This window comes from Chenopodium quinoa, unplaced genomic scaffold (assembly GCF_001683475.1).
Source record: "Chenopodium quinoa cultivar QQ74 unplaced genomic scaffold, ASM168347v1, whole genome shotgun sequence".
Lineage (NCBI taxonomy): Eukaryota > Viridiplantae > Streptophyta > Magnoliopsida > Caryophyllales > Amaranthaceae > Chenopodium > Chenopodium quinoa.
This window is the reverse complement of record NW_018745650.1, coordinates 2,031,779-2,059,700: the sequence shown is the minus strand read 5'-3', so window position 1 is coordinate 2,059,700 and position 27,922 is coordinate 2,031,779. Positions and strand designations below refer to the sequence as shown.

General features: G+C 36.8%; 4 protein-coding genes across 5 annotated transcripts; 3 read left to right on the top strand and 1 right to left on the bottom strand.

Moving 5' to 3' along the window:
* The first annotated feature begins 406 nt into the window (after positions 1-406).
* Positions 407-973, top strand: LOC110716903. Its single transcript, XM_021895556.1, has one exon. The coding sequence runs from the start codon at positions 407-409 to the stop codon at positions 971-973; it is 567 nt and encodes a 188-aa protein (XP_021751248.1).
* Positions 974-8,976: 8,003 nt separating this feature from the next.
* LOC110716902 (uncharacterized mitochondrial protein AtMg00810-like) lies at positions 8,977-10,022 on the top strand. The gene is made up of 2 exons (XM_021895555.1): positions 8,977-9,356; positions 9,407-10,022. The coding sequence occupies exons 1-2, from the start codon at positions 8,977-8,979 to the stop codon at positions 10,020-10,022; spliced, it is 996 nt and encodes a 331-aa protein (XP_021751247.1).
* Positions 10,023-22,113: 12,091 nt separating this feature from the next.
* LOC110716901 lies at positions 22,114-22,953 on the top strand. Its single transcript, XM_021895554.1, has 3 exons — positions 22,114-22,317; positions 22,424-22,452; positions 22,758-22,953. Exons 1-3 carry the CDS (start codon positions 22,114-22,116, stop codon positions 22,951-22,953), a joined length of 429 nt encoding a protein of 142 aa, XP_021751246.1.
* A 723-nt stretch (positions 22,954-23,676) lies between these two features.
* Positions 23,677-25,667, bottom strand: LOC110716857 (non-specific lipid-transfer protein-like protein At5g64080). Of its 2 annotated transcripts, XM_021895504.1 has the most exons (3): positions 25,152-25,653; positions 24,854-24,886; positions 23,677-24,133 (listed from the first exon to the last, which is right to left on the bottom strand). In XM_021895504.1, exons 1-3 carry the CDS (start codon positions 25,630-25,632, stop codon positions 23,937-23,939), a joined length of 711 nt encoding a protein of 236 aa, XP_021751196.1. In that variant the 5' UTR covers positions 25,633-25,653; the 3' UTR covers positions 23,677-23,936. The 2 variants fall into 2 exon arrangements, with proteins under 2 accessions (XP_021751196.1, XP_021751197.1); XM_021895505.1 differs by lacking the exon at positions 24,854-24,886 and having other exon boundaries at positions 25,152-25,667.
* Positions 25,668-27,922: the final 2,255 nt, after the last annotated feature.

Below are 27,922 nucleotides of genomic sequence, written 5' to 3'. Positions count from 1 at the left end.
ATCTGATGAAAGGAAGCTGCTTGCCTATTTCCTATTTTTGTCCTGTTATGACATTGTGTACCAGCCTATTATTAGAATGATTGACTGTCCTTTTTTATTGTTCTTTTGTCCTTAGTATTTTCCTGTTGGTTGAGTCTTGTATATATAATGAAGAATGTAAAGAGCAGAACTTTGAATCAATGAGAATCAGTGCTTCCCTTTCTCTCTAAAATTATCTCTCTATGACTTTGGTCATCATGGTATCAGAGCCAGGTTGCATTTCAATCAGGCATTGAGAGCTATTTTTATGAAAGAGTAAAGAAAGCCTTTGCTATATTCGAAGACCAGCTTCACAAATTTTCACTTGAAATTTCCCCCAAATTGATTTTGACCTAATTTATTGAATCTTCTTCCCTGATATCCAAAAATGGCCGGAGAGGGTGTAATCACCACTCCTTTGGACTTCACAAATCCACTCTATCTTCATCCTTCCAATGGTACTCACACCATTGCAGTTTCCAAACTCACTGGATCTAGCAATTATCAAACTTGGCAAAGATCGATGGAAATTGCTCTGTCCTCAAAATGCAAGCTTGGATTTGTGACTAGGACGGTGCAGCATCCAGCAGAGGACCCAGTGAAGGCGGAACTGTGGGATATCTGTAATGCCACCGTTATAGGGTGGATTCATGCTTCGGTGTCGGATTCAATCAAAAGCTCGATACTCTTCCTAAGTACATCAAGAATGATTTGGTCGCACCTTAAGAAGCAATTTTCGCTCACGAATGGGTCATGCAAATACAAGATTAGCAGAGACCTCATTGGGTTGAGGCAAAATGGAGCTCCGGTGCATGAATACTATATACATATGCGAGATCTGTGGCAAGAGCTAGAATCAATGAGTGCTCTGCCAGCAATAACCACAACGGCTACAGACGTTCCTGCATTTCTTCGTGCAATGGAAAGACAACAGGAGGAGAGTCGACTCTTCTAGTTCTTGAATGGCCTTAATGAAGAGTATAGCCCCCGGAGAAGTCAGTTCCTGCTCATGATTCCGCTCCCGAGTGTTGAGACGGCTTGTTCAGCCATTCAACAAGAGGAATTGCAGAGGAAGGTCCTTAAACCTATCAAGCCTGAGGTAGAGACGACAACCATGTTCAGCAAAGCATCGGAGTTAATTTGTAACGTGTGTGGAGGAAAGGGTCATTATACCCATAAATTCTTTGAGGTTACAAGTTATCCGAAGTGGCATCCAAAATCCAGAAAACTAATGGCAACTCAGGGTCAACCAAATAAAAGTGGGCGAAAGGCAACCCCAAAACTGAGACCAAGGTGGCTGCAATGGGTCTGAAAGGCTCTGATGATTCCCCAGATACTGGGTCAGTAACTTTCAGAACTTCTCAATTTGATCAATGTTTGAAGAAATTCTCTGGTATGTCTTCTACTTCATCCTCTGTTTTGTCTGAAACTGATGACAAGTTAGAGCATATATTTGGTGGTATGGAAACTTGTTTTAATGCTTCTCTTGGTCCGAACATATGGATTGTTGATTCAGGTGCTTCTAACCACATGACAACCAATGTTGATGTTATGCAAAATTCTGTTGTAGTTGATGGTGTGCCTAGTATTAATCTACCTAATGGTGATGTGTCTAAAATATCTCGAATTGGGGGTATAACTTTTGCTAATGGTCTGTTATTGAAAAGTGTGCTCGGAGTGCCTGCGTTCACATACAATCTTTTGTAAGTGAATAAACTGAACAAGATAACGGATGCAATGTGACATTTCACTCGGGTTTCCGTGTAATTAAGAGTGATAGTGATCAAAAGGTCAAGGGTGTGGGTAAGGTTCACAATGGTTTGTATTATTTGATGGACATTCCAGTTGAATCTACGAACTTGAATGCTTTGTGTACTGCATTTAGTGCTTATAAAGCAGCCACTGGTAGAAATGTGTCCAGTGTGGAAGCTTTCACCTTGTGGCATAACAGGCTTGGGCATGCACCCACACCCAAACTTAACACTACAAGAAATAGGCTTATTTCCGACGGACTCTTTCCAATGGACACTAAATTCCGTCGGAAACCTTAGAAGTTCCGATGGAATTTTATTCCGTCGGAAATTTCCGACGGAATTAAAATCCGTTGGAATATAAGGGTTTCCAACGGAATATTCCGTCGGAAAATTACTTTTCCCGCGGAAAAAAAATCCGTCGAAAGTTTACGACGGAATATTCCCTCGAAAAGTTACATTTCCGGCGGAATTAAAATCCGCCGGAAGTTTCTGACGGAGTATTTCGTCGGAATAATTATATTTCCGACGGAATTAATACCCGTCGGAATATTCCGACGGAATATTCCGTCGGAATTAAAGTAATTATTTATATAAAAAAAACCCTAAGACTAACCGGTTTCCCCTCTTTCTCACCCTCTTTCTCCGCCTCTTTCCCCTCTCTTTCTCTCTCTTCTTCTCTTCTCCTTCCCCCAAGTTTTTCTTTGAATCTCTTCTCCTTCTCTCTCCTCTCTTCCTTTCCTCTTTCTCACCTCCTTCTTCTCTGACTTCTCACCCTCCTTCTCACACCAACGTCGAAGACATCTAGGTGTTTGCTTTCCCCTCCTTGCCGCAACCAACACCATCGTAGCACCACTATGCGCAACGTCTTGGTGGTTTTTTAGGCCAAATTCGACCATTAAAAGCCTAGATCTAGACTTTTAATGGCCGAATTTGGCCTTGTTAAACCGTTCTCGTGGTGAAATTCGAGCCCATTTCAATTAATAAGGTATGTTTTGTTATTTAATTTTCCGATTTCCGATTTTTTTTCTTTGTTTTTTTTTATTTTTTGGGTGTAAAGTGGTTGTGTGTGCGTGTGTGGTGTGTGGGTTGGTGGTGGGTGGCGATTTTTGGAGGTGGTGGGTTTTTTTGGTGGTTTCGTGGGTTTGATGGCGTGGGTTTGGGTGGTAGATCTGGGTGGTTTCGGGTTTTTTTTGGGTGGTTTCGGATTTTTTGGGGTAGTTTCGGGTTTGGGTGGTGGTTGTGGGATGGTGGTACGGTTTAGGGGCAGGTGGGTAAGGGGGGCAGTGTTGGTTGTGGGTGGGTAGGGGGCGGGGCAGTGTTGGTTGTGGGTGGGTAGGGGGGTAGTCAGTGGGGGTGGGGTGGGCTGGTAGTGGCGTGGGTGGGTAGGGGGTGGGGTAGGCTGGTGGTGGCGTGGGGGGGTAGGGGGGAAGTCAGGGGGGTGGGGGTGGACTGGTGGTGGTTTGGGTGGGGTAGGGGGTAGTTAGGGGGGGCAGGGGGTGGGGTGGTCTGGTGGTGGTGTGGGTGGTCTGGGCAGGGTGGGGTGGGGGGCTGGTTTTTTTTTTTTTAATGACCTTTCCGACGGAATTTTCCGTCAGAATATTCCTCTTCCGACGGAAAATTCCGTCAAAATATACCTCTTTCGACGGAAAATTCCATCGGAAACTAATCCACCTCCGACGGAAATTTTCGTCAGGAAATTGCGACGGACTTCAATTAAAGTCAAAAATAGCGCTGACAGAATTAGATCCGTCGGAAATTCCGTCGAAAACACCTCTTCCGACGGAATTTCCACCGGAAAAGGTCGAATTTCCGACAAGGGGTGCTACGACAGACCTATTCCGACGGAATTCCGTCGGAAGAGGTGATTCCGACGGATTTTGCTATGTTACCGACGGAAAAATTCCGTCGGAATCCAGCTGTTTTCTTGTAGTGTAAGCTGATTCCAGCTTAAGCTGATCATGTAGGGTCGTATGACTGCACTTGCATAACTTGTCCCATGGCTCGGTTGTTAAACTGTCATTCACGTTGAGTAAATCTATTGCTGGTTGTTCTTTTGAAATCATACACATTGATATTTGGGGACCCTATAAAGGAAATTTCAAGGGAAAGTTCAGATTCTTCTTAACAGTGGTTGATGATTACAGTAGATACACTTGGATCTACATTTTGTAAGGAAAATCTCAATCTCTGAATATTTTGGAGGAAAAATTCATGGGAATTATCCCACCTTTGGGCCATTCTTTTTTAATAATCCCACCTTTGAGAAATTATTTAATAATCCGACCTTTACCCTCCGTTCTTTTTTATTAGTCCCAACCGGTCATGCCTGTTATAACAAGTTACATGACACGTGGCGGCCTGTGATTGGTCAATTTTTTTTTTATTTATAAAAAGTTAGATTTTTTAAAAGAAAAAATAATTAAAATAAAAAAACCACCCATCCCCTTACCCAGCACCGAATCCGGACAGCTGCCTAAACCCGTTCTCTCCCGCGGCTCCGGCCACCCAGCCCTCTACCCAGCCCCCAACCACATCACCGGCACCGGCGTCGGTGCGCGACGATCTCCTCCCTGATCAAAGAAGATCAATTTCAACTAAGGTGGAGGTATGGGCGAAGGTGGCTGAGGTCGCAGTTCAGGTAGGGTGATGGGGTGGTGGTTTCGGTTCAGTTGGTGAAGACAATAGTAGTTTGGTAGGTGGTCTCGGGATGGGGTATGGGTGAAGGTGGCTGAGGTGGTGGACTGGTGGTGAACTGGAAACCCAACCTTAACCCTAAACGCCTTCTCCGTCCCGATCCCAGTTCCCTCCCCTTCCCCCGTACCAATTCCGGCAACTGGTGGTGGACTGGTCATGATGGGCTGGAATCGTTGGTAGTTTAGGGGAGGGGTTGGCTGGGTTTTCGAGGGAGGGTCTAGGGTGTTCAATATTGGTGGGCTGGTGGCTGAATTGGGTTTGGGTTTTTTTATTTTTTTTTTTTTATTTTTTGACCAATTATGTAATGACACGTGTATTTTAAACCAAAAAAAAAAATTACCTCTTCAACCGGTTTCTGGTCAAATGGGACCAATAAAAAAGAATGGAGGGTAAAGGTCGGATTATTAAATAATTTCTCAAAGGTGGGAATATTAAAAAAGAATGGCCCAAAGGTGGGATTATTCCCATGAATTTTTCCTATTTTGGAAACCTTTGTTGTAATACTCTGTATTTTATAATATTTTTATATGTATAAATTATTTATTTTAGTCATTTTATTTATAAATAAAAAATGAATCATTTTATTTTAAAGAATTAATTATATAAATATCAAATAAGTGTGTATAAAATAATATGAGTCATTAATTGAGGCAATAAAAGTGTTTTGAATTGGGTCAACATTATTTAAATTGTTGGATCAACTTGTTGGGAATTTAAGAACACTTAAGAGCCCAACAAGTTGGCCTCAAGGGAGAAGTTAAGGGGAAGTAGGATTAGTAAAGGCGGTTTTGGTAAATAAGTGTTTTTGTTTTAAAAATGGGAAAATAAATACCTTAAAACCCCAAGAATTTTACACTCTAAAAATCATATTGTCAGATTTCACAAAAACCCCAAAAAAATTTCCTCTTATTTTCTCTCTCCTTTTTCACCTCTTTCCCACGTCTCTCTCTCTTCTCTTCCCCTCACGTCCGGCAGCCACCGGCACCACCACCGACCATCAGCGGCCAGTAGTAGCATCGGCACACCACCAGTGTCTGTGCGCCACCCGTTCTCTCTTATCCCTTGCGGTTCGGTATTAAGAAAAAAAAAACTCTTTCTTTTGCCTAAATTAATTCTAGCTTGTTTTAATCAATTTAAAGCATGATTTTGATTATGTTTTGATTATGATTTTGGGTATTTGATGTTGTTAATTTATTTCTATAATTTTCAGGTTTTAATTTAATCAAAAACCCCAATTTACAAAACCTAAAACTTGGGAATTTAATGTATATGGTTAGGGTTTGATCCTAGGTTGTTATGGTTGTTAAATTAATGATTTAAACATGTTTCTATTGAGTTTTAAGCCCTCAATTTATGCTGGAATTTAATTATATGCACTACTTTTTAATTATTGTGTTAGGGTTTGATTACCCATTAAAGGGAAAAAGGTTTAATGATTTAAATATGATTTCCTAATCTATTAGTGATGTTTTATAGTAAATTAGTATGCTGGAATTTTATTTAAGTCATGAAAACTAAGTCTTTTTAAAAGGATTTAAAATACCCACTTAAAGAAAAGGTTTTATGGCTTTTAAACCCTTAAATTGGGTTAATTAGTAAGGTATAAATTGTAATATAGTTGCTGGAAATTTGTGAGAATAGTGGATTAATTATAGTTATGTATTTTTATTTGTAGGAAGCTTGGAGCTAGGTGATTTCTAGCGAGTGTGGCCGATTTTAGGCACTATTCAAGGTACGTATGCGCATGAGATTAATTGTGTATGCGTAGTATCATGCTCGGAATATAAAGTGTGTTCAAGTGATCAATTAGTAGCATGTTTGGTTGATTATATGCTTGGATTTGATGATGGTTGATCATGAATTATTAAGCAAGCATGTGAATATGTTATTTGAGGCATGATACAAGTTGAATGTGCATGAAACATGGAAGTATGTTTTATTTTCAAGTAACAAGAAAGTATGAATTTAATAAGCAAGGCTTATGTATGTTTAAAGGAGCTAAAGTTAGAATTATTGAGCATGATTCATGATTTTATTTCCCACCCATTTATTATTTGGTGTTGAGTCAAGAAATTATTTTAATTATTTACTCACTCATGTAAGTTGAGTTTGAGTCAAGGAAGTTTAGAGTGCATCTTATGCACCAAGGTAGTAATCGTGCAATTTTGTACACAAAACTAGGCAAGGAACCTTAATTAAAATAAATAGTATGTGCTCACTAATTAATTCAAGAATTAAATGGAAGTACATTTTGATTGTTATTATGTTTGTTCTTGATTGATTGGTTGGAGTCATCACAAGTTAAATCTGTAAATCACGTAAAGTGTAAGAGGATACGCACCAAAACTCTTGGAACGTATACACCTGGAGTATGACATATGAGAATTATGGATTTTTATATTTAACCATAGCTTCTACAAGGGTACAGGACATTGTACTATATTTTATTATTAATACGCTGGAATTCCGTCACAAGGTGACATAGTAGGTGCCAATTGGGGTAGCTCCTTAATTGGAAGCTCAATATTTAAATGGGATATTTTCAAGGAAGGAAACCCGTTTGATGCGTAATCCAAAATTATTATTTATTAATTAATATTGCTAGTATGAATCAAAGGTAAGTTGACTTGTGATTGTATGGCAAGCATGTTTTAATTATTTTATTGATGCTAGGATATTCATGTTACTGTGGTGCATATGTACTCAACTTTTGCTGATTCGTACTTTTGTGTTTGTGTTTGGCTTTTCTTTGGATTGGCCCTACTATGACCCATTTATATGGTGAGTAGAGGGGTTGAAATAAAGAGAAAATGACAGGTACTTGAAGCATGAATAGCATGAAGGAAATGAGTGCAGATAGTTACTTGTTATGCTTTCTTAGTTTTATATTTTGAATTATTGGTTTATCGATTATGGACTAATATTATTATGCTTTATTTAAGTCGGTTTTTAAAGGGTCATGTTTATATCGGTTCCAATTTGTGAACGTTTTAATTTACTTCTGTTTTGAGGTTGTGAACTCAAGTTTTATTTTGAAAGTTGGTTTTAATTTTTAGACTTCCGTTGTGTGACTTTGAAAAATAGCCTTAGCCGTTATTACGGTGGCGGTAATATTTTGAATATTTCCTAAAATGAGTTTTACTTAGGGTAGAAGAGTATTCTTAAAAGGAGGAAATTTCCAGGGTATTACAAAGTGGTATTAGAGCCAGGTTAGATTTTAATTACCACTAAAGTCAAAATCGTTTTTTATAGGTACCTATATTTTAAAGCTTGGCCAAGTGCTTATTTAATTGAGTTTGAAAATATTTTTTTAGAGGTCCGTATTTATTTTTTTTAAGAGGGCTGAATTTTTTTTTTTATATATTTTTTTTATTATTTGATTGGTCCGAATTTTTTAAAAAATTAATAAGGGCCGAATTTTTTTTTTAATAAAGGGGTCCGATTCTTTTTAATTATTTCGGGCGACTAATTGTCGAAAATAAATTTCAATTTAAAAAAAAATTATTAGGTGTGTAGGTATTCGAAGGAATTAAGATATGTAACTATGTGTTAATCGCTTTTGAAAGCATGTGGTGAGATTGGGTAGGAAAGACAGGGCATATAGGCTAGAATTGTATGTCTTCCCATGTGCATAATTTTTTTATGCAAGGTGTTCAAGCATGTTGGATGATGATATGTATTTAAGTGAAAGCGTGTTTATGTGGATTAATATAAATTGTATGATTGAACACCAAACTTAAATTTTTGCAAGAAACTGTATATTTGAGTTGAAAAAGAATTTTCTTTATCGAGTCATGACCCAAAATGCCTTGCAGGATGTTTGATTTACCTAGTAGATTCAGTGGCATGGGCACTTTAGCAAAGAAAGACTATGAGCATGTGTGGGATTATATTCGCATGATTCGTTTTTACTATTCTTATAGATCTGATGTGTTTGGAGAGCGCCATCTTGACCAACCTGACTATGTCTCTGCCACGATTGTTCATTATTTGCCTAACTATCCTCCCTATGAGGCTATTAAGAGTCGCTTTCGTGATTTTCATTTGCCTAATGGTGTTGCTAACTATACAAAGTATAAGGACTTTAATGGTCAATGGGGAGAACATTAGAGATACTTATACCGTTACATTACTCACAAAGAATTTATTTATCTTAACCCTCAATATGCTACTTATCCTCCACCTTACCATAAATTTGGTGATCCGGCTCCACAACAAAATGCACCTTACTATTCTTCAGAAAACTATGATTCCATGTCTGAGTCAAAACCTGAGCAAACTTATGAGAGTCAAGGTGAGTCAATGGAGCACGATAATGAGTCTAGAGACACCTCATGCAGAGTCATTCATGGAGTCTTACTCGAAGATGTCTACATGAAAATTCCCAAAGGTTATGTGGGACCAGGCATGCCAATTAGTCCAGACCAGGGGAGTTTCTAGAAAATCGAGTACTTAACTTAAAACGTCCTTGTATGGACTCAAACAATCACCACGCCAATGGTTTGCTAAGATGACGGAGGCTCTGAAATCCTTTGCCTACATTCAATCCAAAGCTGATTATTCCCTCTTTACTAGACACTCAGGAAGCTGCTTTGTTGTTGTACTCATATATGTTGATGATCTGCTAATTGCGGGAAACAATCAGCAAGAGATAGACAATCTGAAATCTCTTCTCTCTCAGAAATTCAAAATGAAGGATTTGGAGAAACTCAGGTACTTCCTTGGTTTGGAGATCGACCAATCAAACTCGGGGATTTTCATATCTCAAAGAAAATATGCTCTTGACGTGATCAGTGAGTTTGGGCTAACAAAAGCAAGGCCTCTCAAAGTTCCCATGGACACGCACATCAAACTCACTGATCCTTTACCTAGTGCTGAAATCTATCAAAGGTTGGTTGGAAAGGTCTTGTATCTAACGATCACAAGGCCTGATATTATAGCTTTGCTGTCCAAGTCCTAGCTCAGTTCATGCAAGCTCCCACCACTGCTCACTTGCAAGCAGCCAAGAGAACATTGAGATATCTCTTGAACTTACCTGGCAAGGGAATATTGTTGGCCAGTCAGTCTGCAGTCATACTCACTGCATTCTGTGATAGTGACTTGACAGGTTGTCCAGTCACAAGAAAATCCACCACGGGCTATTGCATTCTCTTAGGGGATTCTCTAGTGTCATGGAAAGCAAAGAAGCAAAAGGTGGTGTCAAGATCCTCAGCTGAGGTAGAGTACAGAGCAATGGCACACACCATATGTGAAGTAACATGGCTGACTTTTCTGCTCAAGGATCTGGACATTAAAAATCTTAGTCCTACAACTTTGAAATATGATAACAAAGCTGCTATCTTGATTGCTACCAACCCAGTGATGCATGAGAAAACCAAGCATGTTGAAATTGACCAACACTTCGTGAGAGAAAAGGTCCAAAATGGTGCTATCAAACCTGCTTATATTCCAAGCTCAGAGCAGCTAGCTGATATTCTGACTAAGATCCTGCCAGTACAACAACACCAATACCTTCTAGACAAGCTTGGAGTTACTTCACATCCACACCAAGCTTGAGGGGGAGTGATGAAAGGAGGCTGCGTGCCTATTTCCTATTTTTTTTTCCTGTTATGATAGTGTGTACCAGTCTGTCATTATAATGATTGACTGTCCTTTTTAATTGTTCTTTTGTCCTTAGTATTTTCCCGTTGGTTTAGTCTTGTATATATAATGAAGAATGTAAAGTGCAGAACTTTGAATCAATGAGAATCAGTGCTTCCCTTTCTCTCTAAAATTATCCCTCTATGACTTTTGTCACCAGGGTCTAAACATATAACAAGTGCTTAACTTTTGGTGGATACATGTTGCCTTGGCCATTGGTGTTGCTCAGTAGCTGTTACTCCCCTTATTCTATTCTGCATGTCTACAAACTATAATAATAATAATAATAATAATAATAATAATAATTTTAAAATATGTAATTTGAAAATTCAACATTTACAATGGCGGAAGTATATTCACATACTCGGTTTGATCATAGAAGGATGGAAGCGTTAAAAGTTTTTTATATTCTTATCCTAAACTCTAATGGTTATGAGGTGTCAATTTGGGTTACTAGGTCAAGTTCAATCAGGCCTAGTTTGGGTTTGAATCGAAAGTTAGGTCGGGTTGGATCTCTTTTGAGTTAGATCTAATCGGGTCTATTTTTGACACCTCTAATCCATTATGGGTTAAAGTTTGGTGAGGGTAAAAATGGTCATCTAGCTTGACAATGTGGGATGAGACGAGTGAGATTAATCCTATACTAGAAGTTACAAATTAACCCATCAAACAACAAGCGAGGCCGCCTCACGGGTTGATCAATAATACAAAGTATTGAAAACATGGACTACAAATTAGCAGGAGAAACTTGACAAGGCGCTCGGCCTCCAATGACGCTAAATTGCTAGTGGCTTGGAGTCCAACCCATTCATGTCCATACAAATTTTCACCTACACCCCTGGGTAGGGAACACTGCCTACACCCCCCATCATTCGCGTGCCCCCCCCCCCCCCTCATTTATGAATTTTTTGTAAATTTTTATAACATGTTCATTTCTGTATTGGTAAATGTTCATTTTTATATTATTAGATGGTCATTTTTATAACGAGTTTTTTGTTCAAATTAATATATTTTCTAAATTTTATTTTTGGAATTTTCTATAAATAAAAATAAGAGCAAATTTATTTATAAGGAGTACAACGTTCAAATCATTTTTATTATAAGAAGTATTGCATCATCAAATGTTCATTTTTGTTTATTCATGTTTCAATAGATGTTCATTTTTGTATCATCGAATTTCCATAACTAATATAGTAAGATGTATACAAATATATACATCTTATAAATAAAACGTTGTAAAAAACTAATTTCCAATATAAAATAATTTAATTTAATTACAATAATAACACATTTTTATACTATTACATGTCTATAATTGTTTCATAAACATGAAAGTGAATCATTAAATCTTAAATGTACATATGTGTCTTGTTAAATGAACATTTTTTGTCATATTTGGTATACTAAAGTGTATAGATTTATCCTCCTTGTTGCACTTCTAATCATATGATATTTGTGTGTTTTCTATGAAAAATTTAATCTGAGCACAATATATATGTCGCCTTTGACTTCCTTACTTGATTATCCTATACAATAACAGATCATGTTTTTTTAAAACAACTTAATAACAACCATAACACATTCCAAACAAAAGTACATGAAATCTAAGGATTCAAAATTGAACATTTACGCATGAATAACAATTACGAATATAGAAATGAACACACTATAATGTAATCAAAACATTTCAAATGAGAATGAAAAAAAGGTATAAAATCTGAATGACGTGTATTAAATTCTAAATGAACATTTATTAATATGAAAGAGAACATAAATCAAAATTTTAATGAATATATCTATTAATGTATAAATGACCATTAATTAATAATTCAATATGTCAAAATACAACTTAATATGTATTGATATTATATGTGGATGAAATACCATAAGATTATATTATATTTTAAAATAGAATCATCAAAGGCCTATGATGAATGAACAATATGTGATTTATTTTTGAACATTTTTTTAATATGTGAATAAGCATACATTAATATATGTATGAATATACACATATCCAAATGAACATTTATGTATCAATATTCGAATAAACATCTATCCATATTAGAGTTAAAATTTATGCACTATAATATTCAAATGACGCTCATGAGCATATATTAATTCAATATGAAGTTGACATGTATTATTACAATCTATGTGGATATCTTCAATATAAGAATGAACATATATGTATTATTCAAATTCAAATGAACATTTGTTTAAATCCCATTAAACATTCGTTAATATGTGAATGATCATAAACAAAACTAGGGTAGTATTCTCTGAAGACAGAACCCTAGTAGATCAAAGGTAAGAATGTGAATGTGACAGGCTAAAGTCGTATTACCTAATCAAAAGTAATTCCTAAAACTACTAACTAAAATAGATAGGGAAGTAGGGTCGAATCCACAGGGAAACAAGTATTTTTATTCCTAATCAATTAATATAATCTAAATTATCAAGTAACCAAATTGTTCTTTAATGAGAATTAATCTAATGGAAAATAATTAAACTAAAGGAGAAAATCAATAATAAAAGGCCTAGGGTATGGTTCACCAATAAATAATATTCCAGGGTAAAACACAACAATCAATTATCAATGCATCAATTAATCAGATCATAAAGGGCTTTCGCTACGTATTACAATCACAGAACTAATCTACCGGTATTAAATCGCATCTCTCGAATCTTTACTTAACCATTTATAAATTAATCTGCCTATTGAAACTAAGCCTAAACATCAATTCTCATCTCTCGAATCTCGAATCAATATTGCATAACTCATACAATTAAACCAGGCTTAATCTAATTGCATAGTAGTAAATCAATCAATAGGAAATTAATCTAAAACAATAACAATCAACAATAATAATTACCCCTTCATATTATTTATGGATCCCCACAACCCTAGAAATAACTACTCACATATATTTAAATCTAAACTAATCAAAGCATATAAAGAAAGCATGATTAAAACAATAATTATAAACTAATATGAAAATAATTAAACCAAAGAGAAAACAAAGAAATAATATTAAAACTAAGTAATAATAATAAAACTTGATAAGAAAAAGAAAACAAAACAAAACAAAAGCTAAAACTAAAACTAATCTCCAACTACTACGTAAAGAGGTCCCCTCCTTAATACTATTACTATTCCCTTTTATAAGAAAAGAAGAGTTTTGCTGCCAACTCCTAATCCCACTAAAAGTACTACTCCCCTAAACCTAAACAATGAAAACCGACCCAAATAAAGCCCAAATCAGCAACAACATCACATAGCAACAGCCTGGAACTGGGCCACCTGTTTGGGCCCGTCAGCTTCACGCCCAACAATCTCTTGTAAGCTTGGATTTGTATCTTAGGCTTTTCTTGGCCCGTTAATTCATATTATAATTTGTTGCTTTGGACCTATCTCTTCTCTAATCGAGCCCTTAATCACCGAACTCAATTTCTCTAATTCGGCCTTAGGCTTAAATATTTGGTCATATACGATCCGACTCAAATGTCTTCGTAGTGGTTAATAAGCTCGGGAATTATCATAAATCTTCAAATTCCTACAAAATAATACAAACTCTACAAAAACACTAGAAAACGTATATTAGTAATAAAAATAGCTCCGTAGAGCTCAAATAAGCACAATATGACCATGGGACGGGGAATATTAAATATATAAAATAGACTCATCAGAATGATCATATACTAATATCATAATGAATATTTATCAAAATGAAAATGAACATTTACCAAAGATTGAGCTAGAACATATTGAAAAATATGAAAAAGAAATTTCCATTATTAGTCATAATAATCATAAGAACTAGAACAAATTGTACACAATTTTCAAAATTTTAGGCCAACAATTTAATAATATAAAATCACGCACTGACACAAAATTAGGGAATATCAAACAATAACATAATTCAACTATAATTATAATAATCACTTATTTCCACAAAAAAGTACAGGAAGTCACCAACCCTCACTCAAAATCTTTAATTTTAGAGATGAAGATGACAATAATATGAACATTTATCAGAAATATAATGCTCATCTATTAATTTGTTAATGATCATTTACTAATACACTAATGAACATCTATCAAAACGAAAGTGAACATTTTTCAACAATTATTTTCCACACTATACTAATTTACATTTCAATAATATGACGAAATAGATCAAACTATCCAGAAAAATGGGACAACAACACTCTGTTTAGAATTATTTATGTCCAACGATTATATAATATAATAACACACTATAAACTAATTTTACACAAGAGTACATCAAACATTAATATAATTCAACCAATATATTAAGATTTTTTTCTATGATTTGACAATCAATTTGGGGAAAAAAATTAGAGTAATTAAATCATCATTTGACAATTATATCAAATCGTTGAAATGAAAAAAGGAAAGAGAAATTAGTACCTCATTAATGATTTGCGTCAACAATGAAGCTTCCATGAGATGACATGAGTAGATGATGATTAAACTTCTACGATGGAAAGTATGAAGGTTTTAAGAGAGAGAAAATTGAGGATGAAGGTTTTTGGAGATAGAAAATGGATATGATAAAAAAAAATAGAGAGAGAAAATGAAGCTTTTTGGAGAGGGAAACCATAAAATGAAGCTTTTTAGAAGATAAAAATGGTGTTTACCCTCACGATTTTTAAAGTCGACGGATTTTCCTATATATAATCTTTTTTTTTTTTTTGAGAGAGAGACTTTATTTGGCTGGAAGGTAAATTGGTGGGGGAGGGGGTGTAGGTATATTTACCTACACTAGGGGGTAGGCATTAGTAACTATCATGTCCACTCATGAATTCTATACTAAAAGTAATGCTATAAACTGGATTGTTTAGGGTGAGCCTAAACACTGTAACCTCAACCAAGAAAGGAGATAAGAGCAAAATTAGCCCAACTTGTCTTAACAATTTTTTTTCCATGCCACATTAGAATTTTATAATTTTTAATATTTTTCAATTATGTTAAGATTCTTTAAGATTTCAACTATATTTAGATCTTCATTCCTCAGACTCATTTAAGATTTCTTAAATATATGTATTTTTTTTTCCTTTCTATATATGATATTTAATAATGAAATTACATGGATATTGTGATATACATAATATCGTAATCGTATAATTTACATTTTTTTTATAATTTAAATTTGTTGGTAAAAATAATAACAAATAAAAGAGTAATTTAGATTAAAATATAATAGTAGATAGCAAATAATAGGATACTTTATATTAAAATAGAAAAAACAATTTTATAAATATAAATAAATACAACAATCAATTGCAAAACTCTACATTTTTTTTCAATTATTTTAAACCAAATAATGTTTATGACAATATTTTTAAGGAAAAAAGAAAAAAACAAAAGTTGATAATTAATTATCTTTCATCAATACGGTGTGCTTTGGTATACGTATATAGGCAAATTACAGTGTATAGAGTAATAAAATGAGTCTTAAGTTGAGTCTTGAATTTTCAAGACTCCATTTAAAATTTTGTTAAGACTAAGTTTCATAACTGCATAAGTTTTATGAAGTCTTGTCTTAAGACAATTTTATGGTGATTTGCTGATATCATGTATAGTCTTAATACCTAGGGCTAATCTTGCTCTAAGTTTCAAAAATAAAATGTAATAGTGTATTGATAGATAAGGAAATTAGTGAAAGACTCACCCTAAACAATCCATTTTATTTTAATTCACTTCTAAAAGTGATAAGAGAAAATAAACGAATAACTTCATCAAATTAAAAAAAGGAAAAATTGATTCTAATAATCCCACCTTTGGCCAGTTTGCTACTAGTAATCCCACCTTTTGATTATTATCTAATAATCCCTCCTTTAGGGGGCATTCTCTGCAAATGGTCCCTAACCTGTTAGTAACCAGTATAATGGGTTAACATGTCACGTGTCACCTTGTGATTCGTCGAAGTATTTTTTATATATTTATTTTTTTTAAACAAATTAAAAATAAATTTTTTTTCCCTTTCCTTCTTCCTTATCGTTTTCCCCTCCTTCCTCCATTTTTCCCGGCTAGGCAACCCACCCCTCCCCCTACAACCAGCCACTCCCACCCACGATCCTGAAACACTAGAGCCAGCCATGCCCATCCCTGAAACAACCCGCCCCAACCACCCCCACCACTGAAACACAAAACCCCAGCCACGCCCACCCCTAAAACAGCCTATCCTAGACACCCACACCCTCGAAACACCTCACCCCAACCTATCCTCACCCCAAATCGATTCATTTCAGCCTTCCCACACCCCAAAACGCCCAACCTCAACCTTGCCTAACCCCTTAAAAACGCCACCCCAGCCCTCCCCACCACGAAAATCCCCACCCCAACAAGGGCACATCTTGGGTCTTCAAATTGGAGCATCAATTGAAGTTGTTGGTGGCCGAATTGCTGATTGCAATGATTGTGAGTGGCCGGATTGCAATGATTTGGAGGTCGAATTGCTGTTGATTGGTGGCGGATTGGAGTGCAGGGATTGTGAGATGGCTGAATTGCGCGGGTGGTGGCTTGCTGGAGAAAAGGATGCTGGTGGCGTGGCTGTTAGTGAGTCAGCAAGGAGCAGCGAAGCCAAAGGGATTGCGTGGTATGAGGGGATGAATTGGGTTAATTGCTGTAGTTGGTGATGGTGGATTGAAATGAAGAGGGACTGGTGGTTGGGGAAGGGGGGATGATGCACTGATGCGTGGCCAAGGAATTTTTTTTTTTAAAAAAAATAAATAAATAATAAAAAAAAAAACCTTACCCAAACAACAAGTTACCGGTCATAAGGGAACATATGAGAGAATACCCCCCAAAGGTGGGATTATTAGCAGCGAACCGGTTAAAGGTGGGATTATTAGAATTAATTTTTCCAAAAAATAATTACGTTTGGGCTTTAAGACTACGACTGTACGAGTATATGTAAAAACTAAAAACTAGACCTATAGGATTCATTTATCTACTTACATCATCTAATAACTCCCTCAAAATGCTTGCTTTAAATCTCTTACAAGTAAAAAACAAGAATGTATTACAAAGTATATTTTCGTTTGGCATTTAAATTTTTTAATACTCCTTAATAATTATACGAGTAATTAACAACATACAAAGTATAATAATATCATCAACATAATCCGTACATTATAAGCTCAGCAGTCAGAGTCTCGGAGATAAAGAAATTATAATCAAGAACTACAAACAAAAGTCTGGAAACATAAGTGATGGATATTATAGTTATGATAATATTTGTCGCAGATTAGGATAATAATTGTATATATTTTGTGTCCTTATCGTACTAGGTTTACGATATTTGTAAAACTCTATATATATTGATCAATGGTACACACTCCAGATGGAGGAGTTTTCTAGAAATCTAATATGGTATCCCAACACAGGTTTCAATCCTAGGATAATTCAATCAATTCTTTTCACCATTTTTTCTGCTTCCGCTTTCTTTTTTTGTTATAGCTTCCATGGCCAAAGAAGGTGATGCTACCCCTCCACCGCACCCTCCTCCCCCGTCCAGTTAGTTCCATCCGGCCCTCACGGTTACAAATATCCAAAACGTAATTCTCTTCACTTTAGATTATGAGAATGTCTAATACTCAAATTGGGTCAAATTATTCGAGAATCATGTTTGTGCGTATAATGTTCTTGATCACATCAACCGAGATACCCCACGTCCAACTGAAGTTTCCGATGCTTTATGGAAGAGACTAAACGCAATCGTGAAACAATGGATCTATGGTACAATCTCGGTTGATCTTCTTCAAACTATCCTTTCACGGAAATATACTGCTCAAGAGACTTGGAATCGTCTCAAAGACATCTTTCAAGATAACAAGAGTACAAGGGCGGTGTATCTCGAGAATCAATTTAATTCTCTTCATCTTGATGATTTCCCAAACGTCACAGCTTACTGTTGATCAGCCAGTTTCAGATCAGCCTAAAAAGCGTCTCCGATCAACTCGCCAATGTTGATCAGCCAGTTTCAGATCAAAAATTGGTACTCCGTCTTATTGCAGGCCTCACTAAGATCGATTTTTGACACGGTCGCAACTATGATTGCTCAATTGGATCCCTTTTCGTCTTTTAACAATGCTCGGTTTTGGCTCCTACTTGAAGATACTCGCCGAAATACGGACTCTGCTCCAGCTCCGGCTTCGTTTGTAGCCCAATAACAATCATCGCTCAACTCCGACTCCACGCAACAGCAACAACCTGCCGCAGGTGCCGGCAGAGGCGTTGGTGGCGGTGGACGAAACCGCGATGGCGGAAAGGGGCGAGGCAAGGGTCATGGACATGGTGCTCCTAGCCGTGGCAGCCCTCAAGGTTAGCAACAAAATATGCAACAACAACAATGGCAACAGCAACAAGTGACTCCTAATGGCCAAAATTGGGCCCAGCAGCAACCTTGGCCCAGTTCACAACAGTACTATTGGCCTCAACAAGGCTGGGCCGTACCTCCTGCCCCTTTTCCAACTAACGGGCCCTATCACAACCGGCCCTCTACAGGCCCAGGTCGTGGATCATATCCTCAACAGGCTTATACCATCGGCCAACCTCAATACGGTACACCTATATGACTCCTGCGGAGCTCAGAGTGCCTACTCATCAATGTCCCTTTCAAATCCGGAAAACGAGTGGTACATGGACTCTAGAGCAACATCTCATATGACTCATAATTTTGGTAATCTCTTGCCCCTTTTTAATTTAAGCACAAATAATCATATTTTAGTGGAAATGGTCATCGTATTCTAATTACTGGTTATGGTCACACCACCCTCCCTCATAAATCCCTTACCTTAAAAGATGTCCTCCTTGCCCCACATATCATTAAAAATCTCATATCAGTTCATAAATTTACCTTTGATAATTCGGTTTCTATTGAATTTGACCCTAATGGTTTTTCTGTGAAGGATCTTCGCACGAGGAGGGTAATAACGAGATGTAATAGTTCCGGAGACCTTTATCCAGTCACCGACAACTCACCAAGCACTTGTCTAGCCACATCTCTCACCATACGCTTCTTCCACTTGGCATGACCACTTAAGACACCCTGGGGCTTCCTCTTTACAGTTTCTTAGGAGCAATAGTTTAATTGATTGTAATATGACTCCAAATTTTGCAATTCTTGTCAAATAGGGAAACATGTTAGATTTCCTTTTTATGATTCCAATAATAACTCTTATTGTGCTTTGATATTATTCATGCTGATTTGTAGACCTCTCCTATTCGTAGTATTAATGGGCACAAATATTATTTGGTTGTACTTGATGATCTTACCCATTATGTGTGGACTATTCCTTTAGCCTCAAAATCCCAAGCCTTCCAAAGCTTTCTTATTTATAAACAATATGTCAAAACTCAATTTGAACACCCAATTAAATCCTTCCAAAGTGATCATAGTCGTGAGTTTGACAACGATCCGTTTTAAAAAAAAAAATTAATGCTAATGGCTAGGTGTTTAGATTCTCTTGTCCTCACAACTCTTCCCAGAATGGGAAAGCCGAGCGCATGATCCACACTATCAACAATGTCAAACGCACTCTTCTCTTCCATGCCTCTTTGCCTCCGTCCTTTTGGTCGCATGCTCTTAAGATCACCACATATCTTCTTAACATCTTACTCACTAAGACTCTTAAGAACTCAACCCCGGCTCAAGCTCTTTTTCGTTAAAACCCATCTTATGATCTTCTTCGGGTTTTTGGTTGTCTATGTTTCCCAAATTTGTCGGCTAATGGGCGTTACAAACTTGCTCCACGCTCTACACCTTGTGTCTTTTTGGGTTACCCTTCCAATCATCGTGGGTATAAGTGTCTAGATCTCACTACTAAAAAGGTCATTATTTCCCGTCATGTAACCTTTGATGAACTCACTTTTCCATATAGGAACATTGAAAAACATCCTCTAAAGGACTACAATTTTTTGGGCATTGAGGACCAATCCCCCATCCTTACACACTTATTTTTGCGCCAAGGAGCCCCATAAAAGGAATGGTGTCCTTCGAATAAGTGTATTATTCCGATAGAGGGTTCGGAATTATTAGAAAGCTAATTATTCAGTGAAGTTAAGTGATCGGAATGCCTAGCTGGAGGCCACTTCCGATAAGTAATATCAATGCATAATTAATATTACAGCTTAATCTTGACTGAATCCTTCGGGTCACACCCAATTGAGTAACCGAACCAAAACGAAAAATTAATCCGAAGGATTAAATGAGTCATTAGAGTATTACGAACAAAGACGTCAAATATCGAGCTTAGAGCGTCGAAACCAAGCGTCGAAAGTCAATTCGAATTTATGAATCGACGAGACGAGAAATCTAGAAAACAACAAGTTACAAATATACCCCTAGCCTCGGAATTCCCCGAGCAATCCGAGGGCCAAGGGCACTATAGCTAGCCAAGGCAAACGCACCATGCCGAGCTTGCTAGCAGCGCATGCGTGCTAGCATCGCAAGCCTAGCATCGCTGGCTAGCTGGCTGGTGCGGCATGGCCAGCATCGCTGGCGCGGTAGGCGTGCTAGCATGGTAGTGCTTCGCACTCAACAGCCCGCAAGCATCGCAGCAGCTAGGCGCTGCCTAGCATAAGAAACGCAACAGCAGCAGCAGCTTGCATAGCGTGGGTGGCCTGCTGGTTGTGCATGGGAAATACACGGGTTGGTGCAAAGGCCAATGTGTGCGACGTAGCGTAGTGCTTGGCTGCACCTAGCACAAGGATCGCAGTAGCAGCAGCGGCACGCTGTGCGTGCGTGGGCTGCGGGAAATGCGTGCGTGGGCTGCGAGCTGTGCGTGTTGCGTGCTGGGCTGCATACACGCATAGAGCCCAGCTAGCAGGCCTAGCCAAGGGGCCAGGCCGTCAGCTAGGCAGCCTTGGCGCCCAAAGCTGGAAACACCAGCTGGCGCGCGTGCATTGGCTTGTGCATGTGGGAGCCGGTTTGTGTGTGGGTTGCTTGGGGAGCAAGGGGAGGGTGGTCCCCCCTTGTGGTCCTCACTTAACCCCTTGCTCGTCACTTGAGAATTGTTGTTTGTTGATTTATTTGCTTTATAATTTGATTTTTGAATTAAATTAAATTGAATAAGTGCATTTTACCAACTCTCCCACATTGATGGGAGATTGGAATTTAAGGGCTCCCTTTCCTATAAATACCAATCATTTGGCATTGGGAAGAGACACTTGAGATGTGAACTTGAAAGGATCTTCACAAGCGAGAACACTTTCGTTCTAGTATTCTAAGTTCTTTTGGTCTAGCCCCGACTAAATTTCGGGGTAGGGGCCGTTCGGGTCGGGTCTCGAGGGTTAGAGCTGTTGGAGGCTTGCGCATTTGCGAAGCTCTACGCTCTCAAGTTCAAGCTCTAAAAGGAGCGAAGCACGCATCAAGGGTATAATTGTCTTTCTAATTGTTAATTAATTATGTGATTGTTAATTAATATGCATGTTTAGTTATTTAATTTGTGTGTGGATTTTGGGAGGGTTTCATTCCGCGTAGTCTTGGACACTATGAAACCAAACACCCCAACCCAGTCCGTACCGCAGGAAGGCGGCGGCCCAGGGCTCTCTCCCGTAGCCCATCCGCGGAGCCCACTGCCTACCCCCAACATCTCTCCTTCTGGCAACCCACACACCTCACACATCTCCCCTGCGAGCCCAACAAATCAGCCATCTTCACCTGGCAGCCCACCAGCCCACCTTATATCACATGGCAGCCCACCTGTCACCCTTCAAACTAGCCCAACTCACCCAACAGGCCTGCCACACCTTAATCCCACATATACTCCACCCCCTTTAAGGGGCATACCACCTTTGCAGCCTACTCGGCCTCCCCCTCCGTCCCCTCCCATCACCCGTAGTCAACGGGGTATATTTAAGCCTAACTCGAAATATTGCAACCTCATTGTTCAACCTTCGGGTCCACCTCTTCACAAATCACCTCTTCCAAAGTCTTATAAACAAGCTTTAATTGACCATGATTGGAATGCGGCGATGCATGATGAGTATAGTGCTTTAATTAAAATAGGGACTTGGGAATTGGTACCTAGTCCTACGGGGGTGAATATTGTTAATTGTATGTGGCTTTTCAAACATAAATTCAAGTCTAATGGTGACCTTGAAAGGTACAAAGCTCGTCTTGTTTGTGATGGCAGATCGCAGGAAGTTGGTGTGGATTGTGATGAGACCTTCAGTCCGGTAGTTAAACTGACCATTATTCGTACAATTCTCAGTTTAGCTATGGCTAAAAAGTGGTCTTCATCAATTAAATGTCAAAAATGCCTTTTTACATGGTGATTTACAGGAAACCGTGTATATGCATCAACCCCCAGGGTTTGTTGATCAGCGTGTACCCTCTTATGTTTGCCGGCTCTGAAAGGCTCTCTATGGCTTGAAACAAGCTCCTAGAGCTTGGTACCAGCGGTTTGCGAACTTTTTGATTAAATTGGGTTTTGTCATTACCAAAAGTGACAATTCTCTTTTTAATTTTCGACAAGGTGATGATATGGAATATTTGCTTCTCTATGTTGATGATATTATATTAGCTACCTCATCTGACAGGTTGCGAGCAGGGATCATATCTCGGTTACAAACCGAGTTCCCTATGACTGATTTTGGGCCTCTGAGTTTCTTTTTAGGGATTGCGATGACCCGTACACCCTCTTATTTGCTACTTTCGCAGGAAAAGTATGCACAAGAGATTTAGAGTGTGCAGGTATGGGCTCTTGTAAGGCTGCAGCTACTCCGGTTGACATTAAGTCCAAACTTAGTGCAGATGCAGGACCACCATTCCGGGATCCTACTTTATATCGCAGTTTAGTAGGTGCTCTTTAGTATCTCACCTTCATTAGGCCAGATATTGCCTATGCGGTACAACAAGAGTGTCTTTTTATGCATAATCCCCGGGAATCTCATTATGATGCATTGAAACACATTCCGCGTTATGTTCAAGGTACCATTGATCATGGCTTACATTTATATTTTTCTGTTTTTCATCGTTTGATTACTTACACTGACGCTGACTGGGGAGGTTGTCCCGATACCCGTCGTTCCACATCGGGTTATTGCTGCTTTCTTGGGAACAACCTCGTTTCTTGGTCATCTAAGCGTCAGCATACATTATCTAAATCGAGTGCAGCAGCAAAATATCGAGGCGTCGCTAATGTTGTCTTTGAGGCATGTTGGCTCCTTAATTTTTTACTTGAGTTACATTGCCCCCTTCGACATGCTAATATTATTTATTGTGGTAATATCAGTGTTATCTATCTTTCTGGCAACCCGGTACAACACCAACGCACCAAACATGTGGAGATGGATATCCATTTTGTTCGAACAATGGGAGAAGTTCGGGTTTTACATGTTCCTTCTAGATATCAGTTTGCGCACATTTTCACAAAAGGCTTACCACGGGATTTATTTTTGGATTTTAGATCCAGTCTTAGCGTACTATCTCCTCCAGCTATGACTGTGAGGGTGTGATAGATATTATAATTATGATAATATTTGTCGCAGATTAGGATAATAATTGTATATATTTTATATCCTTTTCATACTAGGTTTACGATATTTGTAAAACTCTATATATATTGATCAATGATACATATTCCAAATGGAGGAGTTTCCCCGAAATCTAACAATAAGAATATATAAACGTCTCCTCCACAATCAATTCCAATTCCTCACCACCACAAAACCAAATTAAAAATAAAAATAAAAATGTGGGTCAACAAATGTAAAACAGAATAATAATCTTTAACCAAAGTACCCTCCAAATATGCTACTACTACTATGCAAAATTATTCTCTTCTTTAAACCCCTTAAAAACTTGATAAAAATGCTCCTAATGCTGCTAAACCAACAACACTCAATTTTGCTGAGATGCCTGTAGCAGAGGATGCACCATTTAGGCTGCTTGGTGACATTGCAGGTGATACTATGTTGCCTCCTGGACCCATTGCTGCTGCCGGAGCGATTGAAGCGCCCGATGGAGCACCCGCCGGAGTAACCACACCAGCTTCAAGTATAACAATGAAAACAATTACAAGTTAATAACAAAGGATCATATAATTATAACAGTGATAATGATTATAAGTCAATAGCAGAGAACCATTGATATGAATCAATTAATTAGGGAAATACAATTAGAGTCATTTATAGCGGTTGAATTAGAGAAACACTGGTTGCTCACTAAATTATGCAATAATAATGGAAAAATTATAAACTATTTGAGAACTAATAAATGGGTAGTTAAAAGATGAAAACAAAATTAATTTATTATTCTAAAACCTAGAAACAAGGGAAAATATTCCTTAACAAATTAAAAAATTAGAAATCCCACAAACATTCTAAAGATTCAAACAAAAATACTACGTAGTACTTCAAATTCTTTATTTGAAATCTTCGAGAACACAAAATAAATTATTTATCCACCAAATAACCCATTTCTAAATTGATGCCCCTAAAACCAGGTCTAAAATACCACTTTTTTAATATCACGAAAAAAACCCCACTTTTATAAAGCAAAAAAACAACATGCTGAAATTTCAAGCTAAAATGAACCCTTTTTTCTATTTTTTTTTTATCATAAAAAATTTAAGTATTTTTATACTCCTAAAAAAAAACACAAAAATCAAAAATTCCAAAAATTACTCATTTCCAAAAATAAAAATACATAAATCAAGAGAAAGAAGCGACGGAAAGCAATACAACAGAAGCGTCGGAAGTAGATAAATACCTGGAGAAGGAGCGCCAGTTGGAGATATATCCACTACAAAAACAAAATCAGATTACAATTGTTTTTTTTTTTTTCAGTTTTCTGTATTTATTAAAATAAAAAATAAAAAATCACTTTTCTGTTGTCAGTTTTCAAAATTATTATGATTTTAATAAGTTTCACAAATTTTTGATTTATTATATAACATATATGATATGATTTTGTAAAACAAAAAACAAAAAATCAGAAAACCACAAACGATACCAAACAAATCCTATATTCACTATATTTATTTCCAAAAAAAAAAAAAAAAACTTACAGCCACATTTGGCAGCAGAAGGAGCATGAACATGGCAAGCATCAGGAAGACCAACAGCTTTAGTAACATTCAAAACGACACCGAATTGAGCACTACTCTTAAACCCTTCACAAAGACATTCTGCATTTGTTTTAAGTACTGATTTCAACCCTGAACAACAGTTCCCCTCAGGTTTATTCACTGTACTTCCATTCGTTACGTAGGAAAGACAATCCGACATGCTCAGCACTACGCTCGTGCAGTCCACCGGTGCGGGCGAAGAGCCCTTTGATTCCACTGTCACCCCCGCCATTGCGACTGCAATTGACATTACGATCACGTACTTCATAACAGTTGCTGCCATTGGAAAAGATGATAATAAGATTTCACAATGTAGAGGAATGAAAAGAGAGAGTTTCACAGCTTTGGTTGTTGGGGTTGAGTGAGACTGTGAGAGTAGAAATAGGGAGGGGTGGGAAAAGGAGGGACACGTGGCGGCCATCGAGTGAGTATTGGGATCAGGGAATGTTATGATGAGAAGCATTTGGGGTTTTGGAAAAATGTGAAAAGGGAATTTTTGAGGGGGGTGATAGAGTGGGGTGGCTGTGTGGGAAGGTTTGGTAAGGTCGAATAGGAGGATGACACGTGTGAAGGAATGGGGGTGAGTAAATGAGGATGGACTAGGATGTTGAATTGGGGAAAAAGGGTAATTTTTGGGTTTTAGTTTTACTGTTTTTACTGACAAGTGAGTTTGTTTACCAAATGAAGGGTAATTAAATATGATTGACTGTGACTTGTATTTGAGCAGGGTAAATAAGGTAGAAGATGATGGGAGATTATGATTTCATATTTGAAATTGGGAAAGGTTGTTATTCTCTTTCTATGATGTTCAATAATGTTGGTTTATTCATAGGTGTTTTAAGAATGTAAGGAAATTGACTTGATGCAAACACATTTTGGGCTTGATGTGTATTTGTATGTGCAACAACTGGATGCTATTTTTTTCATTATATGCATGAATGCGAAACAAATTTTATGATATCTTATTTGAATATATCATAAGGATTATTTAAATTAATTTTAGTACGGAATAATGAAGTAAACTTTACAAACATTTAAATAAAATCGGATGTACAATAAATATAGTATACAGTTGTAAAGTTGACTTAAAATGATCAAAAGTTACTTCGATATAGGTGAAAGTTGCCCCTGATACAAATAAATTGCAATCTATGTTTTATTGATTAATTTACGATTGATTAATCGTGCGTAAGTTACCTCAAAAGTGTTCAATGTACACTAGTATTATTGTAACCTAGATGTCTACAATTTTTTTTGTTTTTATTAAACTTAGATACCTTTTATTAAAACACTTTATCATAACTTATCAAATTTGATTATTCTTAAAATAATCGTATTTTAATTTATTTAAACTTATTTTTCCTAAAACAAGTGAAGTTCAAATAAGATAAACAAAAAGAGTCCTTAAATAAGTTCAATAAGGTTCTATAAAATCTAGTCTAGTAAGTTTCAATTACGTTTAACAGATTCCAATAAGGTTCAATTAAGTTTAATTAGTTTCAATCAGGTCTAATAAGTCCATCATAAAATTTCTAATAAGTGTTAATTACTTCAACCAAGTCCAAAAAATTTAAAAAGCACAATTCATTGAAGTTCAATCGAATAGAACACACTCCATTAAAAATATGACTATCATCAATAACTCCTAATCAATCTTAGTTAGGAGCAAAATACTTTTAAAAAAATGAGGACAAATTCAAACTCAAATATTTGGTAAAAAATAACTTGAGAAGCCATGAAAAATACAAAGAACTTGAAAACCATATAGAGCTTACAGTAATTTTAGTTCAATTTAGTCCAGCTTAGCCTAATTCAGCTCAAAAGAAAAGGTTTGAGTACCATATAAAGTTGCACAATTAGATAGCTTAATTCAATTTTCTTTCTGGTTTTGAACATGGTGTTCCTATCTAATATTAGAATAACCCAAAAAATATGACCTAAATGAAACGAAGTGAGTACTTTCTCTGCAAAATAATAGTTAGATGATTTGGAAATTATATAAGTTTTATTTATTATGGTATATGGTAAGCTTTTTTAATATAATATTACGAGTATTAATTGTTATCTTATGCATTAACTCGGGGCACACATTAGTTATTTTGTTGTAACTTGTATCAGTATAACAGATTCTTTTTCTACATAATCAATATTGTAATTCGTCAAATTTTCCCACTTAATACTATGAGTCAACAACCCCCCACCCCACCTCCTCCATACACCAACTCCTGTCCACTAACTTATGCAATGTCACCTTACTAGTATTTATGGAAACCAAACAATATAATGACAAGTGACAATGTAATAAATGTATAAAATTATTGTACACAACAAATAATTTTAGAGTAATTTTAATTGGTGTGAGGCAATCTTTAAGCTGCTATAATTTTTATAACAGAGTACATGTTAAGAGGTGTTTTTTATGGGGCAAGTTTTATAAAACATAATATGGTCATCTCACTCATCTGTATACATTAAGAGTGATACATTTCTTAAATAAACAACTTTATTAATTTAAAATAAGTAACTATTTTATATTGATGAAACATTTGATCATTTAAAAGTAACTCCACTTGTTATATCAATATTTATTGTACATTTGCCTAAACCGTTGGAGGTCTTTAGGATTTAAAATTACAAAAAGTTTTGATCATAATTATGCTAAAGTCATAATCATAATGAAACTTATTTTTCGTTTGTCCACCCAAAAGAAT